At 56.0% G+C, this 23,582-nt stretch overlaps 2 protein-coding genes across 4 annotated transcripts; one reads left to right on the forward strand and one right to left on the reverse strand.

The window, feature by feature from the left end:
* Positions 1-233: 233 nt before the first annotated feature.
* On the forward strand, positions 234-9,616 carry UBE2L6 (ubiquitin conjugating enzyme E2 L6). Its single transcript, XM_002709162.5, has 4 exons — positions 234-421; positions 4,766-4,861; positions 6,543-6,729; positions 8,482-9,616. The coding sequence occupies exons 1-4, from the start codon at positions 395-397 to the stop codon at positions 8,631-8,633; spliced, it is 462 nt and encodes a 153-aa protein (XP_002709208.1). The 5' UTR covers positions 234-394; the 3' UTR covers positions 8,634-9,616.
* A 1,535-nt stretch (positions 9,617-11,151) lies between these two features.
* SMTNL1 (smoothelin like 1) lies at positions 11,152-21,928 on the reverse strand. 3 transcript variants are annotated; one of them, XM_017346622.3, is made up of 8 exons: positions 21,809-21,928; positions 17,051-17,694; positions 16,657-16,777; positions 16,503-16,545; positions 15,303-15,464; positions 15,025-15,139; positions 14,752-14,903; positions 11,152-11,453 (listed from the first exon to the last, which is right to left on the reverse strand). In XM_017346622.3, exons 2-8 carry the CDS (start codon positions 17,690-17,692, stop codon positions 11,309-11,311), a joined length of 1,380 nt encoding a protein of 459 aa, XP_017202111.3. In that variant the 5' UTR covers positions 17,693-17,694; positions 21,809-21,928; the 3' UTR covers positions 11,152-11,308. The 3 variants fall into 3 exon arrangements, with proteins under 3 accessions (XP_017202111.3, XP_051710104.2, XP_008269642.3); XM_051854144.2 differs by lacking the exon at positions 21,809-21,928 and adding an exon at positions 20,406-21,429; XM_008271420.4 differs by lacking the exon at positions 21,809-21,928 and adding an exon at positions 21,274-21,411.
* Positions 21,929-23,582: the final 1,654 nt, after the last annotated feature.

Below are 23,582 nucleotides of genomic sequence, written 5' to 3' on the forward strand. Positions count from 1 at the left end.
TCCCTCATGCTTACAGCGAGGAGTGTCGGGGTGTGGCGTGGAGGGGGCTCATAAGAAACGGGGGCTCCCACGGCCCGGCCGCCGGCTGGGACGCGAGCCTGGACGGGCAGGCCCCAGCCCCGCGCCCTCTGCGCGGCGCCCCGCGGCGGGACGCAGGGACCAGGCCGCGCCGCACACAACGCGCAAGTCCCGCGCACCGCAGCCCACCGCGCCGGCGGCCGGCCCCGCCTCCCGGTCTGAGCAGAGCAGGTGCGAGGCGGGTCCACACCGCACGCCGCGGCGCGGCGGGGCGGGGCTCTCGGAGGCGGGACCCGGAGCGGGGCGTGCCGTGCGGTGCCGGAGCTAGGTGCTCGGTCCGGCGGGAGTCAGCCGGTGGCCAGCCCGCGGTCCCGAGATGACGGCCAGCAAGCGAGTGGCGAAGGTAACCGCGGGTCGGAGGCCTGGTTCTTGGGGCGCTCGGAGCGCACCTGTTCGCTGGTGTGCGTCCCAGCGCCGGCTGGCCGGCTCGCTTTCTTCCCCGAGGAGGGGTGGGTCTGCGGGAGGGGCAGAGCCGGAGGGGTGTCGCCAGCTCCGGGAGCTGTGCTGGGGCCTCGCAGACTGGTTTCAGTTTCGTTTCTCCTGCCCGCAGCCCGTGAGAACAGCTGAGCGAGTCTCAGGTGTAGGCAAGGCTCCTTGGCTGGTGCTGGGCGTTGTGCTAGCGGCTGGTGGGTGGGTGGGTGGGGGGATGGGGTGGGTTCAGAACAGGCCAGGGTGCATCCTGCAGTCTGATACCGGGTACCCCAGATACTGAATGAGACCTTCGGACTACTTTTAAAACTCGAGTCATGTCATTAAATCTGCATGTGCACAAGAGAGGAATAATATTTTCATCAGCGTTTGAATGCTGGTGTCTGCTGGGAGTAGAGATTAACGCGTGTTCGTTCTATCGACTCAAGTATTCTTGGTGTGGTCGCTTTCCCTGTTTGTTCCATAGGCCAGTGATCCTGGAATCTGAGAGCTTGAGCCTTGACAGGTTATGTGAAGAAGCGTTTCAAACAATTTTGGGACAAATCTTATTTTGTGTTTATGGGAGAATGTAAATCATCTTTGAAGCCACTTAAAACCAGTGGCTCCAAGTTGGAGACTGGTGAAGAAGTTGTTTCCTGGGACACCATTTGGCATTGCAAATCAGTGAGCCTTTTCCTCTAATGCTTCAAGCAACTCCTTTAGGCTTGTGATATAAACTGTGTTTTCCTGCTTCTTGGAATATGGTTCATATGCATATGCTCACTTTAGTAACACTGATGAGGCAGGCCAGTTCTTCTCATTGACGCACATGGCCCAATATAAGCTCATCCAGGAGGCTTGAAACGCTACTGGTTTAGTCTTGTGAATTTTAGCAGTTCTGTGTCATTACTTAACAGAACTGACAACTGTACAACTTCTTTTTTTTTTGACAGGCAGAGTGGACAGTGAGAGAGAGAGACAGAGAGAAAGGTCTTCCTTTGCCGTTGGTTCACCCTCCAATGGCTGCCACGGCCGGCACACCGCGCTGATCCAATGACAGGAGCCAGGTACTTATCCTGGTCTCCCAAGGGGTGCAGGGCCCAAGTACTTGGGCCATCCTTCACTGCACCCCCTGGCCACAGCAGAGAGCTGGCCTGGAAGAGGGGCAACCGGGACAGAATCCAGCCCCCCGACCGGGACTAGAACCCGGTGTGCTGGCGCCGCAAGGCGGAGGATTAGCCTAGTGAGCCGCGGCGCCGGCTTGTACAACTTCTTTTAAGATTTATTTATTTGTTTGAGAGGCAGAGTTACAGAGAGAGGGAGAGAGAGGTCATCCACCTGCTGGCTCATTCCCCAAATGGCTGCCTTATCCCAGCAGCCAAAGCCAAAAGCCAGGAGCCAGGAGCTTCATCTGGGCCTCCCATTGTGGGTGGCAGGTGGCCCAAGCCCAAGCACTTGGGCCATCTGCTGCTGCTTTCCCAAGTGCATTAGCAGGGAGCTGCATCAGAAGTGGAGCAAGGGCTGGCTCTGTGGCATAGCAGGTTATGCCACCTGTGGTGCCCACATCCCATCTGGCTGCTGGTTGGAGTCTTGACTGCCCCACTTCCAATCCAGCTCCCTGCTAATGCACCTGGGAGAGCAGCGGAAGATAGCCCAAGTGCTTGGGCTTGGGCCACCTGCCACCCATGTGGGAGACCCAGATAAAATTCCTGGCTCCTGGCTTCAGTCTGGCCCAGTCCTTGTTGTGCCAGCCATTTGGGGAGTGAACCAGCAGATGGAAGACTCTGTCTCTCTGCCTCTGCCTCTCTCTGTCTGTAACTCTGCCTTTCAAATAAATAAATAAATCTTAAAAAAAAAAATGCTAAGCTGCCAGGACTTGAACCAGCACCCATATGGGATGCAGGTGTCACAGGCAGCGGCTTACACCATCAGACTGCAGCTCCAGGCCATGCACGACTTCTTAGGCTGTAGTTTCAGTCTCTGCTAGTTCATATGGCATTATTTTGGACAGTCTTTGGTTAAGCATGGTGCTTGTACTGGTTAAATAAAATGTTAACATGAAAAAAGAAAGGTGGGAGTGGGGCACAAAGTTCTCTGTATATTCTCTGGAAGAAAAAAAAAAGGCAGAGCCAGACCTGGAGGGCTTGCTGGAGTTGGTGGCTTTTATGAATGCATTCTACAAATGTTCAGTACCTACCGTGGGCTGGACCTGTGCTAGCAGGTGCGGGACAAAAATTCTACCTTTGCTGAGCTTTCGTTTCTACCAGGGACACAATATGAAGTGAGATTTGGGAGGAGGCTGGGCTGGGGGCAGTTTCCCTCAGGAGGTGGGAAATTCCAGGGTGTTTGGAGACTGGGGGTGCAGCCAGGACTGGAGATACATGAGGGAGGAAGAGCGATGCTGGTGAGTGGAGCTGGCACCCTTGCAGGCTCTCAGTCTCCTAGAAATGCTCTTGCAATCTGCAGGGTGGTGGGGGCAGGCGCCGGGCAGGTCGAGGGGGGTACCTGCTACCTTCAGCATCCAAGAAGGAAATGGGTGTCCACTGGGCCACTCAGAGTGGGCTCAGCCCACAAGAACTGGCAGCAAAATAGGCAGAGAGCCTTCCAGCCAGACAGGAAAAACAGTATTGATTGCACTGGCACCATGAAGTGTGAAGTGGTTTATAACACTTATTTCATCCAATTCTCACAGCAGCTCTGTGGGGTAAGTAATACATTCCCATTTTACAGATGGGGAAGTAGAGCCAGAGAGGACACCTTGGCTGTCCAGAGTTGTTCAGCAGGGAATGATGGGTTGGGATTTGAGCCAAGGCCCGTGGTTCTAACCACAGGCTCTTAATGGCCTCTCTACTTTCATTTTCTGTTCCTGTAAGTCAGCTGATTTCCTAGCAGGACTTACGAAAGAGCTGTGTGTCCTAGCTTGTGTTTCTACATCCTCCAGCTTCGGGAAGGGCTTGGCACAACTCACCCAAAGCCCTGGATAAAGCCTGAGTGTTCCCACTTAGAGTCAAGTCAGCAGAGTGTCCCTTCCGTATCTTCTCTGTGCAACTGTGGACTTTCTTCTTCTTCTGTTTGAAAAGGTTTATTTGTTTATTGGAAAGGTGGAGTTACAGAGGCAGAGAGGGGGAGGGGAGGGGAGAGGGGAGAGGGGAGGGGAGGGGAGGGGAGGGGAGGGGAGGGGAGGGGAGGAGAGGAGAGGTCCTCATCTGCTTGTTCATTCCCCAAATGGCTGCAACAGCTGGAGCTGGGCCAATCCAAAGCCAGGATCCTGGAGCTTCTTCCAGATCTCCCACATGGGTGCAGGGGCCCAAGCACTTGGGCCATCTTCTATATTTTTCCCAGGTGCATTATTAGGGAGCTGGATTGAACGCAGAGCAGCCAGGACTTGAACCTGCACCCATATGGGATGCCAGTATTGCAGACGGTGGCTTAATCCACTGCGCCACAGCGTCAGCCCCTATTCTTTTTTTCCAAAGATATATTTTTAATTTATTGGAAAGGCAGAGTTAGAGGGAGAAACAGAGAAAGGGAGAGAGGAGAGAGTGACCTTCCATCTGCTGGTTCACTCCCCAAATGACACAGTGGCTGGGCTGGGGCTGGGTCAGGCCAATGCTAGGAACCTGGGACTTTGTCCAAATCTCCCATGTGGGTAGTAGGGGTCCAAGTGCTTGGACCAGCTTCGACTGCTTTCCCAGACACATTAGCAGGGAGCTGGATGGGAAGTGGAGCAGCCGGGACTCGAACCGGCTCCCATATGGGATGCAGCTTAATCCTCTGTGTCACAACAATGTCCCCCCCCCCCCCCCAAGCAGGGCAGAGAGATCGTTCCATCCACTGGTTCATGCCCCCAAATGCCCACAACAGCCAGGGCTGGCCCAGGCTGAAGCCAGAAGCCATGGACTCCTTTCAACTCTCCTTTGTGGGTGGCAGGGAACTAAGCACTTTGGCCACCCACCACTGCCGTCCCAGGTGCATTAGCAGGAAGCTTGATTGTAGGCAGAGCAGCTGGGACTTGAATTGGCACTCTGTCTGATCCGGGATGCAGGTGCCCCAGCCGCGGCCTAAACCTGCTGTGCTGCAGGGCCCCTGCCCCTCGCAGACCTACCTTTAAGTTCACTTCCCACAAGCCTTTTGGGGCCCCGAGTGCTCAGTCGCGAGGGCTCTGACTTTGCTGGTGTCTGACTTGGGATCACTTGCTGATGGCAGGTGGGCGACACGGTGTGGGGGGTGCAGAGTGGGGAGCACTGGGCCGACTGTCCCCTTGCTGTGCCCCCTGCAGGAGCTGGAGGATCTTCAGAAGAAGCCTCCCTCGTACCTGAGGAACCTGCTCAGCGATGATGCCAATGTCCTGGAGTGGCACGCGCTCCTCCTGCCCGTGAGTGTCTGCGGGGAGCCTGGTCTTGGACTGGGGCCAACTTAGGCCAAGGGCATGGGCGGGGAGAATTAGGGTGAGGCAAAATCTGTCCCTGCCATAGCATCTTTTTTTTTTTTTAAGATTTATTTTTTATTTGAAAGGCAGAGCTACAAAGAGGCAGAGGCAGAGAGAGAGAGAGAGAGAGAGAGAGAGAGAGGTCTTCCATCTGCTGGTTCACTCCCCAAATGGCCGCAGCTGTGCCAATCTGGAGCCAGGAGCCAGGAGCTTCTTCTGGGTCTCCCATGTGGGTGCAGGGGCCCAAGGACTTGAGCCATCTTCTACTGCTTTCCCAGACCATAGCAGAGAGCTGGATGGAGCAGCCGGGTCTTGAACCAGTGCCTATACAGGATGCTGGTGCTTCAGGCCAGGGCGTTAACCCACTGCGCCACAGCACTGGCCCCTCCATTTTTATTTTAATCGTGGTAAAATGCACCTAACAGAAGTTACCGTCTTAACTAGTTATTTCTTTTTTTTTTTTTTTTTTTTTTTTTTTTTTTTTTTTTTTTGACAGGCAGAGTGGACAGTGAGAGAGAGAGACAGAGAGAAAGGTCTTCCTTTGCCGTTGGTTCACCCTCCAATGGCCGCCGCGGCCGGCGCGCTGCGGCCGGCGCACCGCGCTGATCCGATGGCAGGAGCCAGGAGCCAGGTGCTTTTCCTGGTCTCCCATAGGGTGCAGGGCCCAAGCACCTGGGCCATCCTCCACTGCACTCCCTGGCCACAGCAGGGGGCTGGCCTGGAAGAGGGGCAACCGGGACAGAATCCGGCGCCCCGACCGGGACTAGAACCCGGTGTGCCGGCGCCGCTAGGCGGAGGATTAGCCTAGTGAGCCGCGGCGCCGGCCTTAACTAGTTATTTCTGAGCACACGGTTGGGTGGCATTGGGTCCATTTGCCTTGTTGTGCAACTGTAACCATTGTCCGGCTCTAGGACTTGCTGCCCCTGTGCTGACCTTGCACCTGTTCCACAGTGATTCCCCACTGCTCCCTCCCCCGGCACCTGCAGCTGCTCTTCCGCTTCGTATCTCTGCGAAGCTGAATGTTCTGCGTACCTCACATAAGTAGCATTGTACGGTGGCTTTCGCTTTTTGTCCAGCTCATTTCTCTTGGTGTCACGTTTTCATCCACATAGCACTGGTCAGAATTCCATTCCTTTTGAAGGCCAAGTAGTATTCCATTGTGTGTGTATGCCGTTTTCTGTTGATTTGCCCACCAGCGGACATTGGCCGGCTTGCATCTTTTGGCTGCTATGAATGATATTGCTATGAACACCAATACCTGTTCAACTCCCTCCTTGGTAGTTCTTTTGGGTATGTGCCAGAAGTGTTACTGCTGGACCCTATGATAATGCCACACTTATCTAGTTCCATTTTTAGGGACTGCTGTACCGTTTTCCACTGTAGCTGTTCCTAAGCCTCTGAGTTCTTAGGATTTTCAGAATTTTCTCCTATTTCCTCACTCACTCCCATGGATGCAGTTCTTCTGAACTCGCGAACAGCCGTCAGTAAGAGGCCATTCCATCTTCTTCCTTAATTCACAGACAGATTTTAAAGCTGAGATAGTCCTCAAAGGCCATCTAGTCTGACATTGGAGACAGCGAGGAAGCTGAGGCCTGGGGCTGAAGCTTGACCCCTTCTGTCTCTACAGGACCAGCCTCCCTACCATCGCAAGGCCTTCAGTCTGCGCATCAACTTCCCCAAGGAGTATCCACTCAAGCCTCCCGCGGTGACGTTCACCACCAAGATCTACCACCCCAATGTGGATGAAAACGGGCAGGTCTGCCTGCCCATCATCAGCAAAGAGAACTGGAAGCCTTACACCAAGGCCTACCAAGGTGGGGCTGGGCCTTACCCCTGAGGGCGACACTGTTACTGGGTGGAGGAAGTTAGTGGACTTATTTTGAGTTAGACAAGCCTGAAAGAGAGGAGATAAAATGTGAGTCTCCGTGGAACCTACCGTTAGAGAGAAGGGGTGCCTCCTGAGATCCTGGATGCTCCTGGGCAGGTGTGACAGAGGAACTTGACCATGGACATGGGAAAGAGAGGCAGCGTGAATGCAGGGGGCAGGGCTTGGGACTAAGAAGGCCTGCTGCCCCATGTGTGGACTTAGGGCAAGACTCTATTCCTCTGTGGGACTCAGCACCCTAAGTGACAGTTGACAGTGGAGGGGATTGTCCTAACTGTGACAGTATTCATCCCTTAACTAAGCGCTGTCAGTGCACTGTGCAAAGAGCACTGTGAGCCTGCCCGCATCACCCCCAGGAGGTAGTGCTGTCATTAGCCCCATGTAATAGAGCCAGAGGCACATGAGTGGTGAAGCCGCTGCCTAAGGTCCTGTGGCTTGCAGATGGCAGAGCTTGGCTGACTCTAGAGCAGTGTTGTCCAGCTGAACTTGGTGCGGCCATGGAAATTTCCACAGCCCCACTGTCTGGTACCATCATCCCGGGCCTCATGTGGCTGTGCAACCAAGAAACAGAATTCTTCATGATGTTTTTTGTTGTTGTTTTTGTTTTTGTTTGTTTTAGGAAAGCTGTGGCCCATATAGGGGGCAAGATATTTTTTTAAAGGTTTATTTATTTTTATTTGAAAGTCAGAGTTACACAGAGTGAGGAGAGGCAGAGAGAGGGAGAGAGAGAGGTCTTCCATCCGATGGTCTACTCCCCAGTTGGCCGCAATGGCTGGAGCTGTGCTGATCTGAAGCCAGGAGCCAGGAGCTTCTTCCGGGTCTCCTCTGCAGGTGCAGGGGCTCAAAGACTTGGGCCGTCTTCTACTGTTTTCCCAGGCCATAGCAGAGAGCTGGATTGGAAGTGGAGCAGCCAGGTCTTGAACTGGTGCCCATATGGGATGCCAGCGCTTCAGGCCAGGGCGTTAACCTGCTGAGCCACAGCTCCCACCTTGTTCATGTTGTTTAATTTTAGTTAATTTAGAAAACTACATGGAGCTCCACATTGAACAATGGAGCTCCAGAACCCATGGGCTTCCTCTGGGTGCTGTCGTGTGTCTGGTCCAGCTCGGGAATTCTTAACCTGGGAAACAAGACTCTTGGCGTGGTGGTGGTGGGGCTGGGATGTGGGAGAGGTCCTAGGATGAGCCTCAGGGCTCTGTGGTGACGCACTGTTCACTCAGAGCTGTGTTTATGTGCGTACACATGTGTACTTGGGCTTCCACCTGCACGGGGCTCCCAAGGGCATCTGGAAAAGATTAAGTGCCATAGCAATAGGTTTTCCATCTTCAGCCTTAGAACCTTTTTTTCCCAGATAAATTTATTTGGAATCCCAGAATAACAACAGAAAACCAGGATGGGTCTTGTCGAAATGGGGCTGAAACCCCAAAATCTCTCTTATCTCAGTGACCCCAGAATGTGTAACTTTTCTGAAGCCATAGGACATAGCTGTTTGTAAAACACTGATCTCACCCGGCAAAGCTTTGGGCATCGTCCACCAGGAAGGGGAGGCAGTCTAAGAGATGGACTGTCCTTGGGGGTCCCCCTGAGCAGTGAGTGGGGGGATCCGGGGAGTGGACAGCCAGTGCCTCTATCCAGGGTTTTTCCCTCTGCCCTGATGTCCCGCTCTGGCCTCTCTCCACAGTCTTGGAGGCCCTCTACAATTTGGTGAATAGACCGGATCTGGCGGAGCCCGTGCGGGTAGAGCTGGCTGACCTGCTGACCCAGAACCCGGAGCTGTTCCAGAGGAAGGCAGAAGAGTTCACCCTCCAGTTCGGAGTGGACCGGCCCTCCTAAATTGGGTTTTGACCCCATCTGCGTGGGATCCTCTGCATGGTGGACCAATATACCTCACGGACTGGGGCTGGAGCCCCTGGATGAACCACTCCCCACTCAGTTTTTCCTTCTTAGGTTGCTAGCCATGAGTTTGTGTATGTGTGTGTGGCAGGAGGGAGGCTGTGGATGTGTGTGTGGTGTGAGGCCTCGCTGCCCCCAGGTTCACCTGGCCACAGGTGTGCCCTGCCCACTCCCTGAGCCTTCCCCACAGCCAAGGGGGTTTAAGTTTGCAGAGTGAACAGGTTAAATCTCCAGGGAGAGAGAGACAGGTCACATTCTAAGTCAGCCTGCTGGAAACCAGGATCCCTCCAGGGTCCAGGGCCCCAGGGAGCAGGGAGTATGGATGGGAAGCCGGGCTCGTGGAGGGCACTGTATTTCATATTTCAGTGGAGTGGTTGAAACCAGCCAAGCTACTGAGCGCCATGCACCGATTTAGGTGCTAAACCATTCATTTTCCATTTTCCACTGTTGAATCCTAAAACGAGGAGTCTGACCTCCATCCGGGGAGTCTGACTGTGTATTTTGACATTTCCTGCTATCCTGCCAGGTGGCCAGTTCCTGGGGACGGTAAGGCTGTGGCCAGCACCCGGTCCAGCAGAATCTACAGAGCCCAGTGCTTGCCTGGCCAGTGACGTCACAGATGGGGCAGGCAGTTGGCCTAGTGGTCAAGACCCTGGTTGGGATGGCCACGTCCCATACTGGAGTGCCTGGGCTTGAATCCCAGCTCTGCTCTCGACTCCAGCTTCCTGTTCGTGGGCACTGTGGGAGGCAGTGGGGGAAGGCTCAAGTGATTGGATCTCTGCCACCCTCCTGGGGGACCTGGATTGAGTTCCCAGTTCCTGATTCCCCACCCTTAACCCCCGCCCAGTGTCGGAGATTGAACCAGTGGATGGGAGTGCTCTCTCTCTCTCTCTAACAGAAATTAAACTTTAAATAGAAATGTTTTCTATGTCACAGGTGAATTCTGGGGTTGTGTCTCCAGTGAGGGGTGGGGTGGTTTCATCCATACCAGAGAGGGGGCTGCCCCGGCTGCTGCTGCCCCACAAACCCGTCGCCCTGCTTCCCGGACGCTGACCCCCAGCAGAGGTCCTCCGGAGTCCAGGGGCTGGGGGGCGGCCGTGTGGCACCGCGTTTGAGTCACTGCTGGGGACGTCTGTGTTCAAGTCCCAGGTGTTCTGCTTCTGATCCACTCAGCTTCCTGAATTGCCGGCATTTGGGAAGTGAACCCCCGGCCGGAACATCGCTCTCCATCTGTCTCGTGGTGTCTTGCTGTCTCTGCCTTTCACATGACACGAAAGTAAATAGGTTTTGTGAAAAGGTTCCCAGGGGTATCCACCGTTTTAGAGATGAGGCAGCCAAGGCACGGAGCGGCCCTTCGGTGGATCCCTTGGGTCCGTATTGCCAGTTAGGATGGACTCCACGCCTCCTGCAGCCACGCATCCTGGCTGGGGTTTTTGCTGTGTTTTTTTTTTTTGTTTGTTTGTTTTTCGTGATCTGCTTTCATCAGCACTCACACCGCAAATGGCTGATGAAGCCGGACTGGCTTGGCAGGCTTGGGGTTGCCCAGGGATGCATCCTCACGGGGCCACAGACACAGGCTGAACGTGCAGCCGGAGTTGGAGGGGTTAATTCAGCCCGAAGGAGGAACTTGCTGGTTGCCACGGTTGGGAGCTCCTGGGAGGCTGCAGGCTTCTCAGAGCCTCAGAGCCGGATGCCGGGTGTCAAGCCCAGGGAGTCGCCAGTTCAGGTTTGGTGAGGTTTCTGGAGACATCTTCTACTGCAGCTCCTGCCCTGGAGTTCCCTAACTGAAGAAGTGTAGAGAGAGGGGAAGAGAATGGGGAAAAGTGCCACCAATGGCTCCAAAGTGGAGGGTTTAAAAAAATATTTTTATCTGAGAGGCAGAGTTAGAGAGAGAGAGAGAGGGAGAGAGAGACCTTCTATCTACTGGTTCACTCCCCAAATGACTGAAACTGGCCAGGGCTGTTCCAGATTGAAGCCAGGAGCCCGGAGCTGCTTCAGGATCCCCCACACGGGTGCAGGGGCCCGAGCACTTGGGCCATCTTCTGCTTTCCCAGGTGTATTAGCAGGGAGCTGGGCGGAAGTGGAGCAGCTGAGACTTGAACCGGGGCCCACTGGGAGTCCAGCGTCTGTTAAACCAGCCCCCGAGTTTGTCTTTTAATTTTGGCTTCCACTTGCTGAAGGTCTATGTGGCAGGCACCTGGGAAACTGGTCTAGCTGTTTGATGATCTCATTGAACCCTCACAGCACCGCCATGAGGTCACAACTCCCATTATCCCCTTTCAGACCGCACACGGGGACCACAGTCACACAGCTGGTTGGTACTGGTGGGACTCGGGCTACTGTGCTTTCCCAAACACCTGGCGCAGTTGCTGAGATCAGGTGCTGCCAGGGTGTAGTGTCCCAGAGTGCAGAGGCTCATGGATCGGGTAGGGAGCGAGCAATGAGGGGCCAGCCAGGATTTTACAAAAGTACTTTTAATGCAGTTAAGACCCTGCCAGCTGCCCTTGCCTGCGTCTGAGCCCCAGCTCTGCTGCCCGCGTGGAGCAGAAGCGAGCTCCTGGCCTCAGCCGGTCAGCTGGGCACCCTGCCCGCCTCTGCCCACAGGGCCCGTTGGCTTATTTCTTCTTGGTCTTCACCAGCCCTTTCTGCACGAGGCTGCGGTACAGCTCCTGAATGTAGGTGTAGACGCACTTGGAGTCGGGCACTGCCAGCCGTACCATGTCATCCACCTCCAGCAGCTGGGCACAGTCGGCCAGTTTCCTGGGGGTGGTGGAGAAGAACCACAGGTCAAGGATGTGGGGTGGAGGCAGCCACGCCATTGCATCAGGTATGGTGGGGCTGGGAGAACAACTAAGCCAACCATCGCATTGTACGGGTGGGATTACTGCAAAGGCTCAACCCCAGCTGGGTCTGATTCCAAGGCACACATTTTCACCGTGCATGGGCCCTCATACCTCACAAGGAATGGGACGCTCTGGTTTCTGCTCCTACACTAGCCCCTTCTTGTGCAAGCACATAGGAGCGTATCTTTCCTCTGGGGCCAGGGAGCCCCAGTGAGGCCAAGCCCCCAGGAAGCATTGAAAGGGCAGAAACCGAATCCCAGCTGGAATACTGGCTTGCAGCTGTGGCACCTCCAAGGGCCTCATTCCTTCAGTCTCTGTGTATTTATTAAGAGCCTCCTATGGGCCAGGCTCTATTCTAGGCTCGGGGAATTCAGCAGTGAACAAAACCAGAAGCTTCCCTACTCCCATGGCCCTGCCATCAAACACCTGAAGTAGATAGGACGTAGATGGCGAGGGGCAGCCGAGAGAGACGAGGCAGGAAAGGCAGGCAGGTGTATACCTACATTAGGATCCAGTATTTTAAAAAGGCTGCCCAGGAGAAGGTCTCTTCGAGGGAGAATTCATGTGTGCATCCAGGGGAAAGGATTCCAGGCAGAGGACAACAGCATGTGCCAAGGCCCGGAGGCAGGAATGTTGGAGGAGCTGCCCAGAACTCAGCAGCAAGTCCTCTCCTAACTGCCCAGCTTCCCTTTGGGGCTGTGGGATGCTCCTGGCTTTGCTAAGGCTGAACATTGCTGGGGCCTCACTGCCACATGCCAGGCGCTTTATCAGGTTTCCCCTGGCATGAGCTCATGGACTCCTCTTTATCTCCAACCAGCAGGAGACAAACTGCGGTTGTTTGCCCAAGGTCAAAGTGAGTGCCCCAGCAGGGCCGCAGCCCAGGCCTGCCCGATGCCTCTGGCACTCTTGTTCTGCAGCTGGCCTGAGCAGCCCCAGCCTGACAAAGCCAGGGTGCTGGCCACAGAAGCCAGGGCCCCAGCGGGAAATCCTCTGAGACAGCTGGGCTGAAATCCAAGCGGGGCTGGCCTGGGAGCTGGGGGAGGGGTGCAGACTGGATGATTTCGAAGAACTCCCTGGAACAGTGCAGCGATCTGAGCCCTCTGGGTGCAGGTTGGGGAGTTGTCCTCCCTACATGGGAGAGGCAAAGCCTTCATTCCCATGGAGACCAGGGAATGGGGCAAAACTTCAGGGGATAAGGCTTCCAGAGGGGTAAGTCAACTGCCAGTGGTCACCAAGTTAGGAAGGAGTCAAGTGAAGTGCCTTCACGCAGCCTGTCATGCTCCTTGTATCATTCCTTCCTGTGGCCCTGCCTGGCTTGGAACCAGAGGCCAGGTAGCCGCAGCAGGAGAGTGAGCCATGCCCTGCTGGCCAGGGAAGTGCTGTGGGCTGGGGCAGGGTTGCAAGCCTTTCTCGTGTCTGTTTAGAGCTCTTAGTCCAGACGAGCGGTTTCCCTCTGGAGCCCTGTCCACTACAGCTCCTCTGTGCAAACCCAGGGAGTCAGCGTCCACCGTGCAGAACTGTTGTGAGCATGGCATGAGATGATCCGAGCAAAGCCCTGGCTCTGAGCCACTGGATTCCTGTGGCTGGGCATCCTGTGACAGGTGATTCTGAGCCCACAGCAGGACATGGGGCTCCCCACCCCCGGCCAGGACACCCACCCATCCCTTAGCATGATGACACGACACTGGAAGACTTTGTGGACCATTGAGGCAGGTGGCTTTTAAATGGCATCCCTGGTGTCCGAGGGCCCAGTGGACGTGCCCTCGGACCATCTTGGGAAGGAGAGCTTGGGCCTCAAGCTCCTCCAACTAAAAAGCACTCCCTTTCATCTGTTGGGTATGTTGGACATTCATTTAATGTCTTGTCTGGGGATATCTGCTGATCAAAACAAAACGGTGCAAAGCACAGATCAATATTAATCCTCTCATTTTGCCAATGGGGATGTGCACGCCTCCCTAAGGGTTGGTGGCGAGGCCTGGACTAGACGGGAGGACCCAGCGTCCCCGTCGACGCAGTCTTTGCCCAGGGGCTTTAGAAGTGCCCGCGGCTGTCCACTGTGGATCCTCAGAGCAGTTCTGTCTGTATAGACAGGTGGATCAGAAGCCTCCCGTCGGGGTCCTCCCTGATGCTGGAGAGAACAGCTGCTCTGGGCCAAACACCTTGTGGGGAGAGACGGAGGCCGTGGGCCGAGGCTGGCTTCGTTGCTTTGGTGGTGGGAGCACCTCCCCCAGGCCACCATCCTGGCAGCCTCATAGTTGCCGGAGTCTCCTCCCTGGGCCACACACCCCTTGCCAAAATCTGACCCCTCCATTCTTTCTCCAGCACCCACCGTCCCTGACACTGGGCTGTATGAGCTTCTGCAAGAGCTCCCCCTGCAGGCTTCAAAGTGAATAACAACAATAACTGCTATCCACCACCATAACCGCAGCTAAGGTTTTTTGAAATGCTTACGGTGCATTAGATACTGTTAAAGGAACTTTGCTAAATTCCCACAATAACTCTGCAAAAGAGGATGTGTCATACCCATTTTAGGGATCAAAATACAGAGGCTCAGGAGCCTGGCCAAGATCACACAGCTGACACGCCTCTCCCTGATCCCTTGCCCTGCCTGATTTTTCTCCCTTGCTGCCTTCCAGCATTATTCAATTCATGCATTCTCCATAGTTGCAGGTCCCACGCCTGTGGATTTAGCCAATCTTGATAGAATACATGTAGGAAAAAAAGTTGTATCTGTACAGAACACGGGCAGACAGCCTCCCCCCACCCCCACCATTGTTCCCTGAACAATTCAGTATAGAAACTACTTACATAGCATTTACATTGTATTAGGGATTGTGGGTAATCTAGAGATGAACTAAAGCACGCAGGATGCAAATACGGTGCTGTGCTATGTAAGGGCCGTGGGCATCTGCAGATTCTGGTCTCTTGATGGGGGAGGGGGTGGACAAGGCGGGGCGATTACATTTGCACCTGTGTGTGTCTGTGGTCTGTTGCTCTCTGCAGAACCTAAGTCACAGGCCAGCAGGGACTTTTGTTTCTTACACACACACACACACACACACACACACACACGCCCTTCTGCCGTATATCCAGGGCCTGAAATAGAACCTGGCGCTCAGAACAATACCTGTTGGCATTTCTCCCTGTGGGACCCAGTGAAAATGCAGCCCTGGCCTTTGGAAGCCCCCACCTGCCACCCTGCGGCCAAGGCTTACTCTGCTGTGGAGAAGGCCAGGGTGAAGTTGTGCCGCCGCTTGGTGGGGTCCAGCTCCGCGTAGTCGAAGGCGTCTGGGAAGAACTTGTGGATGAGGGCACAGAAGGCCATGCCACTGCTCCAGCTGGACGAGAAGTTCTGGATGTCCACGTGCTGCGGGCAGAGGAGGCCGCACTGAACCAGGGCCAGAGGGCCTGGACCTTGCCCCTTCCTACCCTCCCACCTCTTGGGGTGTGCCCTGGGGAAGAGACTCGTGGCCCGCCCGTGTCCCCACCTCATAGTTTCTTGTCATGGCCCGGCACCACTCCAACAGCATGTTCTTGACCCCACCAATGGCTGCCCCAGCTGCCTTAGTGTTCCGGAAAAGAGCAGTGGGGCCCGAGGCTGCCCTGTAAGGGAGGGGTGGACAGGCCAGCTCAGGGAGGTGGGAGGAGCCCCCAGATGTCAGCCCTCCCGCCCTGGCCTGAGCCGTCTGCACTGACCTCAGGCCTCCCCTGCAACCCTCCCATGTACGGTTCCCAGGGACAGCCCAGCTCCTCGCCTCCATCCTACCCGCCAAACTTGTCCACGATGGCTTTGCGGTTCTGTGCGCGGGGGCCCCGGGGCCGGGCAGGGGCTGACACCCTGCGCTCTGGTGCCTTCTCCTTCTTCTTCTCCTCCTCCGAGGGAGGGGGCTCCGTGGGACTCTGGGGCATGTCGCTGGGGGAAGACTCACTGCATGCAGAGATCCAGAGAGAGGGGCTAGGACCATCGCTATGGGACACAGGGAGGAAGCTGGGGATTGGGGGGGGTCACTGCAATCTAAGGGGCACGTGAGGTTGTGGCACCTGCAGTCAGCACACATTTACTCTGTGCCCAGCACTGGGAGGGGGTCGAGAAGGAGTAAACGGGCTCAGTCTAACTACAGGGAGCGTCTGGCCCTGTGAGGCTATGGGGCAGAACTGGGACTTGCCTGAGGTCTGATCTGAGTTGGATCCTGGCTTTGCCTCTTATTTGCCGTGTGGTCTTGAGACTGTCTCATCACTTCCCTGTGCCTCATCTCCCTCATCTGAACAATGGGGGCAAGAACGCATAGCCAGCTGCTGCTAAGGCCTTTGTAAGAAGGTGAAGGCAAGGCAGCCAGCCTTGTGTGTGTCCCTGTGTGTCCCTCTGTGTCCCTGGGAACCTGCCACATGGCTGCCTGACAGCTCAGTGAGTATTCTAGGCTAATGTTCTCCAAGAAATGGACCAGGAGGTGGGGTCAGCTTGATATAAAGGAAATGTCCACTTCTAAAACTATGCAGTGGCGAGCATGGAGCTGGCATTGTATCCAGCACCTGCCATGTGGTGGCCATCTTGCTATATGGTACTCTACACCTATGAGGTCACTTAGGCCTCCCAATGAGCCCGTGAGGCCGATTTGCTTCTTAGGCCATTGGAGAAGAGGGTAAGCGACATGGCCAAGGTCACACAGCTGGTGAGTGGCAGAGCCATTGTCCAGACTCGGGCTTTCTGATCACGGGCTCGTGGACGAAGCAGACACCATGGGAACATGCTGCGTTGTGAGACAGGGAGGTCCTGTGAAGAAGTGACTTCAGCTGAGGGGGGAGAGGAACCCTTGACTTCCGGGGCTCTGCCCTGGGGCAGGATGCTGAGCGCCAAGAATCCTGGGAAATGGTGAAATTGGGTGCTAGAGGGAGGCCCAGGCCTGGGCATCGGTGGACTCTGCAGGGAGCGGGAGGTAGGAGTCGGAGCCCTGGAGTTTGACGTTACCTGGCTGAAGGGCTGGTCTCCCCGGAGGCTGGACCCACCCCATCTGGAGGAAAGGAACAGGAGGGAGGGAAGCTGGGTTATCCACGGTGTGCTCCTTGCGCCCTTCCTCAGGGTGGCCCCTGCCACGTCCTGCAGGCCCTGGGCTCCTACTCACCTGGACTGAGGCCCTCCGTGGGGCTCTCAGGCCACTCAGGAGAGCCGGGAACCACGCCTGCCCCTTCCTCTGGCTCTGTCTCCGTGTCCTGCTGCTGCTCTGCAGTGGGGCTGCCTGGCTCCTGGAAGGAACATAATCCACGTCGGCTTGCACCTGCCCATAGCTCTGTGAGGATGCCAGAAAGTTCTGGAAGGCAGCCCGGGGCCACAGCACTGCCCCCATGATCCCAGCCAGGAGACCCACCCTGTCCTTGACATCAGTGGGAGGAAGACTCGACTTTCCCAAGGGGATCAAGCAGGGAAGAGTTTGCGTCCCAGGGTCTCCCGCTCCCTGGGACTTGGCGGTGGGGGAGGGGGAGGCTGGCTCTTCTTCGCTCGCTGCCTCCCGCACTCACCTCCTCCTGCTTAGTGTAACGTTCAGCCTCCTCACGCTCAGCCTCAGCCTTGTCTTGGGCAGCAGCTGCCTCCTGGGGTTCCGGCGTGGCCTCTGTGTCAGCAGCTTTCTCCTTGGCTTCAGCCTGGGGCTCCTGCACCTTGGCGTTCTCCGGAGCAGCTGCTGAGGCCTCCTTCTCCCCATCAGCCTCCTGGGGCTCAGGCTGGACCTTGTCCTTCACAGATTCCGCCTTGGCTTCTTTCTCATCAGCCTGCGCCTTCTCGGAGGCCAGGGAGGCCTCTTCCTTTTCCTCGGCCTCCTTGGGTTCAGATCCGGTCTCTTCCTTGCTGTCCGTCATCCCCTGAGAAGATGCCATGTCCTCTTCCTCCGTCGTAGGCTCAGCCTTGGCTGCTTCTTTCTCTCCAGGCTCACTCTGGGATTCCACCTTGACCTCATCTGAACCACTGGCTTCTCCCTGGAGCTCCGCAGACACGCCATCTTCCTGCTTCCCCGCCGTCTTCGGAGGCCTCTCTCCGGCGGTCTCCCCAGCTGTACGCTCAGAGGCCCCCTCTGCAGAGGCACCACCTCCGGGCGTCCCAGCGCCCTCTGCTGTCGGGGCGACAGATGGCCCGTCCTCAGGGGGCTTCTCATCTTTCTGCTCCATCTCTGGAAAGCAAGGACCAGCAGGTCAGGTGGTGTCCCATCCCAGCTCGAGATGAAGACCCCGCCCTCAGAGAGCTCTGGCCCAGGGCCCCGGAGGTCCAGTCCTGGGTCCCCACTACTCAGACGTAGATGGGACCCAACCATCCACTTCCCCGTGGCAAAACGAAGGACAGAGTTCTGCTTCCCAGAAGCTGGGGTGGTTAGGCCGTGTTGATTTAATATTGGCTGGTGTTCACCTGACAACAGGCTATAGATTTGGCTTTTTTAAAAAAAGGTTTATTTCATTTATTTGAAAGGCGGAGTGATGGAGGAAGCAGGGGAGATGGACAGAGACAGATCTCCCATCCACTAGTTCACTTTCCAAATGCCCAGGCACCTGGAACTCCATCCGGGTCCCCCACATGTTTGGTAGGGCCCCAAACACTGGGGCCATCCTGTGCTGCTTATCCAGGCAACTAGACAGGCAGCAGAGTGGCTGGGACTTGAACCAGCGCTCTGTCCAACATGGGATGCCAGTATGGCAGGCGGCAACCTAACCTGCTGTGCCACAGCACCAGCCCCAAACTTTGGCTTTAAAGAACATTGAGTCAGTGATTTTGCCTCTTTTTAGCCCATAATGAGGCAGTTACAATTTGAAAGCAGTGTCCTAGAGCACCTGCCAGCAATCGCGGCTCACCCTGCAGAGCCTAAAGCAGGCAGGACTGTCTGCATAATTTGGATAGCGCTGCTTTGCCTGCATTATATTTATTTTTACAGGTACTTTCTATTTCTGGCAAATGAGATTGAGGTTCCGTCCCCAATAGTGACATCGACTGTCTTTAAAATTACATTTATTGGATTTAGAAATGAGTGAACTTGAAGGCAGGCAATCAGGAAATTAGAGTTCAGGTGGTACAGATGTAGCGAAATCACAGAGGCAGTATAAAGATGCCCGTGACATGGGGACCCTGGGCCAACTGTCTGCCAGTCTGTGTTTCTTGGAAAAGGTGAGACTGGGTGAGGAAGAGGCCTCACTGGTGAAGAATAGGAAGGTACTATCCAGCTGCTCTTGGAGCTGGCTGTGGGCGGCATGACACCACCTTGACCTTTGGCAGTTTCCTGTCTAAGTCCCATATATGCTGCAGGACCTATAAAACCCAGTGGGTGGGGGACAGGGCCAGCTCCCTCATCCTCTGCCCTTCTTGGGGTTGGGGGGCCATTTACAAAGCAAACAACCCCCAAATAAGGCTCAGAGCATGACTCAGGCAGTCAGAGAGGTGGACAGTCCTGTCACTGGCTAAAAATACTTCCTGCCTTTGGCAGTACTGTCCGTCTTGGCGATAGTACCCAGGGCACCTGGGTAATTAGGACGGAGGAGGGGAGGCAGGAAGATAGGCAGATGCACTGAGGACTTACTGCCCCCAGACCAGAGTCCTGGGGTCCCCGGGTTTAGTGCCCGCCCCACCCTGACCGTTTCCTAGCAAGCGGTTTAGGATTTGTAAAGATGCTCAGAGCGTCCTGGGCTCCCAGCCCTCCTGCCACAGCTCCTTCATGGTCCAGCAGCTCCGGCAGAGGGCAGATGACCCGGGAGATGGAATGCACATCAGCAGGGAGCCAGGAGGGCATGGAGCTGACCATGACCCCAGCAGCCTGCCGTCACCCACCGCGAGACGGGAGCAAGTCCTTCCGCCTCGCTGGGCCTCAGTTTGCACTCCCCATGACAGGGATCCTCTACAGCAGGTTGTCCAGACTCTGCTCTGCGGAAAACCAGGGTCTCCTATGGCATCCATCAGAACTCTTCTGGGGGCGGGCGGAAGAGGTGTTTGCAAGAGGCCAAGGATGCTCCCCATGCAGCCTACCCTGTACTCTCTAAGAGATTCCCCTCTCGCTGCCACTGGGATTCCAGACGCAGCCTCTATCCGAGCTTCTATTTGCGTAAACTCTGTTCAACTTGCTTTCCCCCAAACCTACTGGCCGTGGATATCTTCCCCCCTCTTTCACTTCTTTTCCTTTCTGTTCCGTCCCCCCACCCCACCCCCCGGAGGATCTGCTGCTCCCTTGAGCCACAGAGAGAGAACAAGGCGAAAGAGAGCAGGACCATGACAGCTCGGAACGACCCACACAAGTCCCCCTTCCTGCCTTTGGAGCGATGGTGAAATCACAGACTCTGGGACCTTCAGGGGCTGGGATCCCAGTTCCCACCATGGGACTGGATGACCTGGATTTCTGGAGGTAAAAATGGGAAGCGCTGGGTAGGGATGGAGGAGGCCAAGGAAGCCCAGGCACAGAGTGTCTGCAGGGAGTAGGGAGTGCACGTCCGTTCATCTAGTGTAGCTTGGCTGAGCCCTGCGTCCCAGGAAGGTGCTGACCTGGCCTTGAGGGCACGTAGTGGTGAGACAAGGCAGAGAGGACAGAGTGCCAGGAAGATGATAGCAGGCTCTTTTTATACCCCGAGGGTGGCAGACTCCAGCTGAGACATAGCTGAGTTCTCCAATCATCTTCCCCTTTGCACGCCACACACACAGGTGGTGGAAGGACAGGGCAGGTGTATAGACACACACACACACACACGCACACACACACCTCGACCATCCTGCGTGTTCATCACCTTGGTTTGCCATCCTCAAGGTTTGTCATAAATAGAGGAGCAAGGAAGCCGGGATCACGCCCCCGCCCCGGCATTCACAGCTCCACAGCTCTCCCCAGCTCCCACTGCTGTGCGTGCCCTGTCTTACCTCCACAGCTCCTCACAACGGCCTCTCTCTCGGAAGAGGTGTTACTGGCCTCATTTTCCAGATTAGGGGGTTGAGGTCTCTTGACTAAAGTCATGGGACAATTAAATGGCCAAACCACACCTAGAACCTGGGTTTCCAGACTCCCAATCCAGAGCCCATACCAAAAGCACTGCTCCCGGCAGCCCAGTGTCCCTTCAAGGGCCCCAGCCCAGAGGGGGGGACAGCCCACCCGAGGAGAAGGGCAGCCAGGTGGCTGAGGTGTTCCTCTCTCTCTCTCTTCTAATGCACAGTAGGCATTCAACCCCCTGCGTCCCCAGGCAGCTCCCGTATCACCCCTGCTTGTGTCCAGAGCAGCACAGCAGACAGCTCCCCTGTCTCTCTTCCTGTTCCTCTTGGTACACAGGGAGGGGGGAAAATCTGGGTGCCCCAGCTCCAAATTCTAAGCCTTGGTGGTTCTGAGAATGTCTCTACCACTGGCTGCCACCCCGGCTGTTTTCTGGGGGGCGGTCCTGAGGCTTCCACCTCTCCCACCTGGGTCAGGGACCTCCACTCTCAATTTGAGTCCACTTCTTTGAGAGTCTGTCTCCCAACTCCACTGGACTGGCAAGACCCCAAGGTCCCCTCATGCGAAGTCCTCATGGGTGGCCACCTGCAGGCCACTCTGTGGGTGATCTCAAATGCTCACTTCTGAAGGCTGACTCCCCGACTCCTGGTGTCTGAAGAGATTCAGAGGTGGGGAGAGTTAGAGAGGAGCCCAGGGTCCCCCTAACTGTAGGGCCCTCCTTAAAAGCTCAGGCTCCTGGGCTGGCAGAAGCAGGGCGGGGCGGGGAGGGAGGATGCTTAGAAAGGGGCCCAGGGCATCTCCTACCTGCGGGGCCTCTGCCTGGGAGCTTGGGAGCTGTCCCTTCCGCAAGAGGAGCCGCCTCACTCGCGGGCTGCCTTTAAGCCCCAGTGGCCTCTAGCCCCCGGCTCTTGTGTCCCGCCTCCCCCTCCTTTCCTCTCCCCCTTCCACCCGACCCCACCCCCCACTCTAAGAGGCTGGGGCCGCCTGAAGAGCATTGTTTACCGCCCTGTTGGTACAACACTTTCCCCTGGACCGGGAGGCTGGCTCGGGTTTCCCGTGAAGATCTGACAGGTGGCACCTTTCAATCACCGCGAGTCCCTCCCACCCTGACCCTGGCAGCATCTGTCCCTGTGGTCATCTTCCTTCCCGGTGCGCTCTCCTGGCCCTGGGGACCCTGGCAACCAGCTACAGGGCCCACGTGGAGCCTGGTCCCCGGCTACTGGCCTCTGTGCCCGTCCTGAGCCCAAGCCTGGCCTCCCGTGTTGCCCGGCCCCTCCCCCTGCCGCACAAGCCTTCACCGGGCTCCTTTCACTCTTCCTCAGACAAAGCAGCTGCTTACCGGGCAGGGGCAGGCGGGCGAGGAGGGGCTGGCCGGTGCAGCTGCCCGCAGGGGTGTCTCAGGGCTCCCACTAGACTGAGAGACTGGAGAGGGAGGGGGGAGGATGGGGTGAGCTGAGCCATCGCTGGCCTTAAAAGTGCAGGAAACACAATGCTCCCGAGCTCTATTTGGACCTGAAATGACGGGCGCGCGGTATGCTGCGGACACATTTTGGACTAAATTGAAGTTTTGCTCCGGAAAACAAATTGTTACCCCCTCTCTGTGCCCTGCCACCTAAGCAGAGCACCCGCGTTGAAAGTGAGGGAGTGGACGGGGGGATACCCCTGCTGCATAGGAAGCTCGCGATGCCCCAGCCTCCTTCCCCGGTAACCCCCCGGCCGCCCCCACCACCACCACGCAGCCATGCTGGCTTCCGTCCTGGGTCTGACAGAAACCAGACCCTTTCCTGACTCAGCTCCAAATTTGTCCCCTCAGAGAGGTTTCCAGAACTTCCAACACCCCCCAGGAACTCAGCCTGTCCTCTTCCCAGTACTGACTGCCATCTCAAACGACCTTGATCGTGTCCTCCTTTCCCGTCCCTCTCACTGGACTCCAGGCTCCACAGGGACTTCCTCCACCACGCTCACAGCTGGATGCCCAGGACCTACCTAGCAAACCCCCTGGTTCATAGACGCTGCTCAGAGAGTCTGGCTGGGATGAACTAATTACTCGAAGAGGATAAATATGAAATAGGAATTGGGGGTCTGTGCTTGGCAGGAGCTGAGAGAGATCCTTGTGTGCAAGCAGGTTTGGATATCAGGGGTCAAATGCACCAACATTGATGGTTGCCGGCTGCCTCGTCTCGTGTCTCCTTCTCCTGTTGGGAGCATGTTTGCCCAAAAATGGTGAATTCTTTCACATGTATTTCTGGCTTGGTGTCTTTTTAAAGTCTTTTTAAATTATGTATATTTATTTATATATTTATTTATTTGAGAATCAGAGAGAGAGAGAGAGAGAGAGAGAGAATCTTTGATCCACTGGTTCAGTCCCCAAATGCCTGCAAGGGCCAGAGTCAGGCCAGGCTGAATTTGGGAGCTAGGAATTCAATTCAAGTTTCCCGTGTTGCTGGCCGGTACCCAACTACTTGAGCCATCACCAGGTGCCTCCTAGGGTGTGTATTAGCAGGAGGCTGGAATGTGAAGTGGAGGTAGGACTGGAACCCCCACATGGTGAACTGGTATGCAGGCATTCCAAGAGACAACTTAACTGCTGTTGCAGGCATTGGGCAGTGAACCAGTGGATCTCTTTCTCTTTCTCTCCCACTCTCTCTCTCTCTCTTCCCTCCCTCAGAAGTAAATGAGAAAATAAGTAAAAACTAGAAAGTGACTCTGCAGTAGAGACCCGAAGAGAGAGGGGAGTGTGTGGCTGCCACGGAGAGAGCACCCCAGGCAGAGGGAGGGCAGCTGCAGAGGTGGGAATGTGCTTGGCTCGCTGATGAGTGGAGTGTGGCTGGGGCAGAAGAGTTGGAGATAAAAGGCATGGCAGGTGGGCAGAGATCATTTAGGGCCTTGCAGGTCACTGTGACGACTTTGGCTCTTGCTCTCTGATTGGGAGCCGTTGCGATGTTTCAGGTTCTCAAGGGACATCAGTTTTTACAGCATTGCTGGCTGCTGCTTTGAGAACAGACTGAAGGGGAAGCGTGAACAGAAGTGGGGAGACCTGGCAGGGGACTAGCACATATGGGATGCTGCCATTGCAGGCAGTGGCTTTACCCACTGTGCCACTACGCCGCCCC

The sequence above is a fragment of the Oryctolagus cuniculus genome, chromosome 1 (assembly GCF_964237555.1).
Source record: "Oryctolagus cuniculus chromosome 1, mOryCun1.1, whole genome shotgun sequence".
In the NCBI taxonomy this organism is placed as follows: Eukaryota; Metazoa; Chordata; class Mammalia; order Lagomorpha; family Leporidae; genus Oryctolagus; species Oryctolagus cuniculus.

Excerpts from the sequence above, each read along its gene's own strand:
- UBE2L6 (XM_002709162.5), top strand. The coding sequence starts at position 395 with ATGACGGCCAGCAAGCGAGTGGCGAAG. Across the intron at positions 422-4,765 it reads CCAGCAAGCGAGTGGCGAAG|GAGCTGGAGGATCTTCAGAA; the intron begins GTAACCGCGGGT and ends TGCCCCCTGCAG. Across the intron at positions 4,862-6,542 it reads GGCACGCGCTCCTCCTGCCC|GACCAGCCTCCCTACCATCG; the intron begins GTGAGTGTCTGC and ends CTGTCTCTACAG.
- SMTNL1 (XM_051854144.2), bottom strand. The coding sequence starts at position 20,499 with ATGACTTTAGTCAAGAGACCTCAACCCCCTAATCTGGAAAATGAGGCC. Across the intron at positions 15,140-15,302 it reads ATCGTGGACAAGTTTGGCGG|GGCAGCCTCGGGCCCCACTG; the intron begins GTAGGATGGAGG and ends CCTCCCTTACAG. Across the intron at positions 11,454-14,751 it reads CTGGCCTTCTCCACAGCAGA|GAAACTGGCCGACTGTGCCC; the intron begins GTAAGCCTTGGC and ends CACCACCCCCAG.